Source organism: Miscanthus floridulus, chromosome 3 (genome assembly GCF_019320115.1).
Source record: "Miscanthus floridulus cultivar M001 chromosome 3, ASM1932011v1, whole genome shotgun sequence".
Taxonomy (NCBI): domain Eukaryota; kingdom Viridiplantae; phylum Streptophyta; class Magnoliopsida; order Poales; family Poaceae; genus Miscanthus; species Miscanthus floridulus.
The window spans coordinates 63,356,309-63,362,139 of record NC_089582.1 but is presented as its reverse complement, the minus strand read 5'-3'; the positions used below and the strand labels follow the sequence as shown (position 1 = coordinate 63,362,139).

The 5,831-nt window shown below is 44.6% G+C and overlaps 1 protein-coding gene across 1 annotated transcript; it reads left to right on the top strand.

Annotated features, from left to right (window-relative positions):
• Nucleotides 1-3,669: 3,669 nt before the first annotated feature.
• On the top strand, nucleotides 3,670-4,410 carry LOC136543822 (uncharacterized). Its single transcript, XM_066536165.1, has 3 exons — nucleotides 3,670-3,827; nucleotides 3,902-4,063; nucleotides 4,386-4,410. Exons 1-3 carry the CDS (start codon nucleotides 3,670-3,672, stop codon nucleotides 4,408-4,410), a joined length of 345 nt encoding a protein of 114 aa, XP_066392262.1.
• Nucleotides 4,411-5,831: the final 1,421 nt, after the last annotated feature.

Here is a 5,831-nt window from a genome sequence, read left to right as displayed (position 1 = left end):
CAAGCTTTTATTGAGATATAAAAGAGCTCACTGCAAACACATTACATTGGGTTTACTTATTTAAGCACAAGCCCGCACCTAAACAAGACTACTTAACTTAACTAGATCTCCTATTTTACAACTCTACTCTTCTCCTCGACCACATCAAACCTCGTGATCGGTATCCATTCTAGAAACATTTCCGCCTTCATTATCACTTTCATCAACCATCACTAATTCTTCTAGATCTTCTTCTTCTTCTTCTTCAAGTTCATCATCATCAGCAATGACTGACACCAGGGTCCATTGCATCAGCTTGAGGTTCATGATTTGGATCCAGGAGGTTGCTCAGCCTATGGACTTCTTCATGCAAAGTAGTATTATGTTCTTCTAAATCTTCTACATAAAATTCTAGTTCATGCGCTCTAGCTCTAGCTACATCTTCCCTATGCCAAGCCTCATTTCTCCCTTCCACCATACGAACTAACATACGCTCGCAGTTCTTATGAGCGGTGGTGCGACACTTCAATTGATCCTTTAACTTGCCCAGCCGGATAGTATCCAAGGCTCTATCCCTAGTAGCCTATGCTAACTCTGCTGAAAGCCTCTATATCTCTGCCTGGGGATCAGGCCTAGAGCTACTACCGCTAGCACCGTCATTTCTAGGGGCAAGCTAGTGACGAGGAACTCCTTTAGGTCCAACGGACTTACGGGGCGTTACCTTGGTGCGAGCCATACTATAGGAAGAAAGATTAATCCAATTAAGACAATCTGATCAAAATCTAAAGAGTAACCAGGATGGATTACATAATTCAACCCTAGACTCACTACCCAACCCAGACTCAGGGTGAAGGAAGTAACAAGTGAATTAATCATGATGCATGAATCGTTCTTATGAACAAAAACATCAAAGCTTATAAGGTACATAACCACAGTTATTTTTATATAGGGCATAATAAGATTACTACTCCACCACACAAAGCCTTTTTAATCAATTAAGGAATGGTGAGAATGAAATAAGATAAGCTAGAAGCAATTTGGACCAAATTAACAAGTTATATCCATTTGTCCCAAATCATTTTGAAGTTTTTGTAAAACAATACAACAAAGACTTTGTAACGATCGCTCTGATACCATTCTGTGGTAGAACCTCCTAAATTATAGGACCCACATGCACTTGTCACTGTCCAATGACTTTTGACAACTATGCATATGTTCCTAGTAACTTAAGAAGTCTGTCGGGTGTCCTCGGGGAACCCCGAATCATCCACGATATCCGAGCAGGATCACATTACAGAGTCATTGCAGTATTACAACATTTATTCAAATATATACATCAAAGTAAAATAGCGGAAGTCTTACGATAACTTAGTTTACAAACCAGTTGTTTCAAACCTTACAAACTAAGTTCGATAACTATTACAAACCATAGTAGTAGTGGAGTGGCATTAGCATCATAATACAAACACACAAAATAAGCATCCTGCCCAAGGATCACACATTCACCTATCATCATCGACCTGAACAACAGTCATGCAGCAAGGTCCAAAATAGACCTACTCATGAGGCTCACCTGCAACAAGGGTCAACGAACCCTGAGTACAAAAGTACTCAACAAGAATTAACCAAAATAAAAACTAAGAAGACTCAGGAATGCAGGCTCAGGGGTTCAAGGTATGGCTAGAACAATACTCAAAGTTCTTTTGCGTAAAAGCTCTTTACAAAATTTTAGTATTTCAACATTTAAACTTCATAAGAACGATATATGAATCTGCCATGATCCATAATGAGATCATGAACTTCATATCAAACTCTTTCTTAAATCTAGCTCAAGTTTTAGTTATTAACTACGATGATGAATAGTGAGTTGAGTCTCCATAACCGAGGAGCAACGACGATTCGAACCGATTATTAACCCAGCTGGGGATTCCAGACCACACGACACATGCAGGTCCCTGACTTACATATATCAACCTACCCTCGGATCTTCTAAAATAAGAATGGGTCCGCGCCACCCGAGAATACAGTACTCCACCAATCTAGCCCATTGCCACATGGGTACACGCTATTCCCGCCATCTCTCCACTCCTGGTGCGTGAGTAGCCATTCTCGTAATAGAATAGCCGAGTTAAGGCTTACCAGAGTATGTGGTTAGTACTACAAAGTCTCATCTCATGCAATTCAACAACGGACAGACCTTAATCGACATAGGTGGAAAGAAGCCGCTCACAAGACCTCCATGTCTTGTGGCTCTCACACACCGAGTCCGCCCGGTCTAGATTTATTACTTCCATGCTCATATCTCATGATAACATAAGTAACCAAAGATCTATTTAAAACTCTCAGGTGACAGGTAATCACCCGGCTAAGCAGGACTAAGCATAACTAGTCATTTACGAATTAAAACTGGTAATAACGTAGATATGGGAAAACAAGGTTGGTAATGCACCAGTTAGGTTTCTACTTGACTCCTAATCACTTATTCAGTATAAACAAGGCCGGTAGAGTATAAACAAAAGGCACGAGAAGGTTCAGCAGCTCACCACGAACACATTGGAGCAAAGAGTGAGACCGGAGAAGCAACGGTGACGCGGGTCAACGTTGACAGCGGCCACGGCGGAGCAAACTTCAGCGACGATGGTGCTCAGGCGACTGTGATGGACAAAATGAGCAATCAACCGGTCATAGAGCATCACGGGAACAAGGCGGAGCTAGAGGTGTACTGAGCAAGAGCAAAGGCTCACCGGAGAGAGCTGGCCACGACGGTGCAAGCACGACGGAGAGGTTGCCGGCCGCGAGGAAGAAGGGTTCGCACCGCGGGTTCTCGATGAAAGCAGGCGACCATAGTTGGATGGCTAGGCGCGCAAGGAGTAGGTGAAGCTATTGAGCGCTTTGTTGCGACGGCACAGACGCTGGTTCGACGGCGAGGGCTCGACGGAGATGATCGGCGACGTTGGAAAAAATAGAGCAACGAAAGGAAGAACGGCGACGGCGTCTGAGCTTTATAGAGCGGCCAAGAGATCAAGGAGGCGACACGCAGTGGCCTTCTCCGCGCCAGCACGAAGCCAAGGGCGGCCACAGGCGCGTCTGGAACCGAGCAGAAGGTCGCCGGCGGTGGGGCGGTGGTCGTGGCACTGTTCACTATAATTACAGAATTGCCATTCGTTTTAAAATCCAAGTTACTCCCAAATTTGTATAACAACTCAAAAATCTCCAAAAATAAAAGTTGCTCAAAATTCAAAGTTCTACAACTTTGCTTTTATAACCACCCCCTAATTCCGTCTACATTTTGAAATGAACTTTTGAATTCAAATAGGGGACATTTAACGAATTTCGCCTTTTCAAATTACTTCAAATTTTTCATAACAACTTTGAAAATTCCAAATATAAACTTTGTATAACTTGCCAAGCTCTACACTTTTGCTTTAAGACTCAACCCCAAAATGTGCTTAGATTTTGAAATGAGTTTTCAGGGTAGAATTTAAATACTGAAAATCAGGGTTTTCTTGAAAATTCAAATGCAATCCAAATTTTGAACTTGATTCAAACAATACAATTCAACACATACCATATAAAGGTAAACTTGTTTTAGAGTATGCATATCAAAGTTTTCACTAAAGACCAAATGTTTTGCAATGCATATGATGACATGGCAGGTTTTAGCATTTAAACACCCGAGGTGTTACAGCGATGGCGGCTGGCATTGGGTCCGGCGAGGAGGGCCAAGGAGAGCTCCACGACGGTGGATCCATGGCGGGTGGGCCTCGCGACGGCGGCATGCGTCGGATCCAGCTGCTGGGGCTCGGATCCGGAGATGATGGGGTTGCGGCGGCCGGCGCGGGTCCGAGGTAGGTCAGCTCTCCCCATCTCCCTCTCTTTTCCTCTCTTCATCTCCCTCACTCTCTCCCTTGCTGGTGATCAGATCCACGGCGCCGGCGGGCAGATCCGGCGGGGAGCAGCAGCGTGAAGGCAGTGGATCCGGTGGGGAGGTGCCCTCCGATGGCGGATCCGGCAGGGAGGAGCACGCCGGCGGGCGGCGTGGTGGTGGCCGGCAGCAGGGCGTGGTGGTGGTGGCCGGCGACTTGTTTTTTTTATTTTTTCCCGAAAAATATTTGCCGAGTGTTTTTTTGGGACTCGGCATAGTTTTTGCCGAGTGTTCGACGTTTGACACTCGGCAAACAGCTCTTTACCGTTACAACCTTTGCCAAGTGTCGTTTGCCGAGTGTTTTTGGGGCTTTGCCGGCACCCGGCAGAGCTCCTGTATCCGGTAGTGATAGCGTGGTACACTATTAGCGCGGGCTGCTTGAGGTGCCCTCTGTGAATGCGAGAAAATTTTCTGTTTTCTGCACTTTCTATGAAAATAAACTGATTTCTGTGAAAATCTTGTATTATTTCTGTGTCCAAAGGGGTCCTGAACGTGGGATGGAATAGTCTACAAGGGAGCAAGGTGCCGGCCGATCGAGATCTTGCTAGCTAACTCTTGTTCAAAGCTGAGCATGCGTTCATCATTACGATATGCATGCATGCGTTGGTGTTTGACGCAAGGTCAAGTCAAAATTCTAGAGACGAAGACTCCTTGCATGTACGAAACCACTAAACAACCTGTTAGCTGGTTAATTTCTAAGCTAATAAGCGTGATTAATACTTAATTATTACGAGAGAAAAATAGTCTACCATGACTGTCCTCCATAGTCGTCGGTCGATCGACCAGCACGTTACAGTTGCCCCACGAGGAGACACGGCGTGACTTCCTGTTTCCTGGTGAGACGAGGCATTATCCCGACACAGGCAGGGGTAGCACGTGCCATGCGGTCAATAGAGTACAACTACTAGTCCCCATGATACTAGTCCCCGGCCGAGTGATGAAGGGACGAGAGCTACCTGCCATGCATGCAAAGACCACATCAATTCCATATTTTTTGGCATTCAAAGTCATCAACCATATTTTTTCTACATACTGAGCGTGCATTCAAACGAGAAACGACGTACTCCTATCAACCACATCAATATCTCTCTCAAGCTAGCGACTGTTTATGTATGGGGATGGCCGGGTGGGGACTGGCTTGCATTAAATTTAACAGCAGTTTATTGAGGATTCACAGAGTACAGAAGAGAGTGCCAATTTTGTTGGGCACTGAGCAAGGTGTCTATGCTGAGCAACAATACAAGTGAATGCAGTTGATACTGCATCAGAACTGAAAGCTTTTTTTTAGAACAATCAGAACTGAAAGCTTGATGAGTGGGATCTTGTGGACCTTGAACTAATGAGGGTGTTGTAATGCTTTTGATATTCCAGTGAGGAGGGTTGGACAAGTCCTTGGAGTTGAAGAAGTTCGTCATAATGTGGTTGTCAGTGAGGACACTGAGTTCATGTTCAATTGCTCTGTCAGCAGGGCAGAGATCCAAGTTTGATGTTGCCTGTGGATGTAGTGAAGACTCCTATCCCTGCATGCACATTTTACAGTGTAGGCTCATGGCTATAATCTGCCAATGTCGATAAATTTTCACTGGCGATTCGTATAAGTACACCTCCAGTATAGATATACCAGTTTGTACCGGCGGTTCACCTAACCTACCACTAGCATAAATAAATATATATAAATATGGGCGACCAGCTAAGAGAACCACCGGCACAAATATAGGTATTTGTAATGGTGACAGCTGAAGGAAACCACACTGTAAATGATTTTACACTGGCGGTCTTCTTAAGCTGTCTTGGTTAGCAGTATTCTTAAGCTGCCACCAGTATTATTGCATAAATACATTCTTCTTCTTCGAGCAGCACTGTTCAGACCAAGCCACCTTCCATAGAGGTCAAAAATTGCAAAATACAAGGGGAGGTTTCGATCTTC

What these genes read in the sequence shown, in the direction of transcription:
- LOC136543822 (XM_066536165.1), top strand. Translation starts at nt 3,670, where the DNA reads ATGGCGGCTGGCATTGGGTCCGGCGAGGAGGGCCAAGGAGAGCTCCAC. An exon ending in GCGGCCGGCGCGGGTCCGAG is followed by an intron (nt 3,828 to 3,901) that starts GTAGGTCAGCTC and finishes GCTGGTGATCAG; the next exon opens with ATCCACGGCGCCGGCGGGCA. An exon ending in GTGGTGGTGGCCGGCGACTT is followed by an intron (nt 4,064 to 4,385) that starts GTTTTTTTTATT and finishes CTGTGTCCAAAG; the next exon opens with GGGTCCTGAACGTGGGATGG.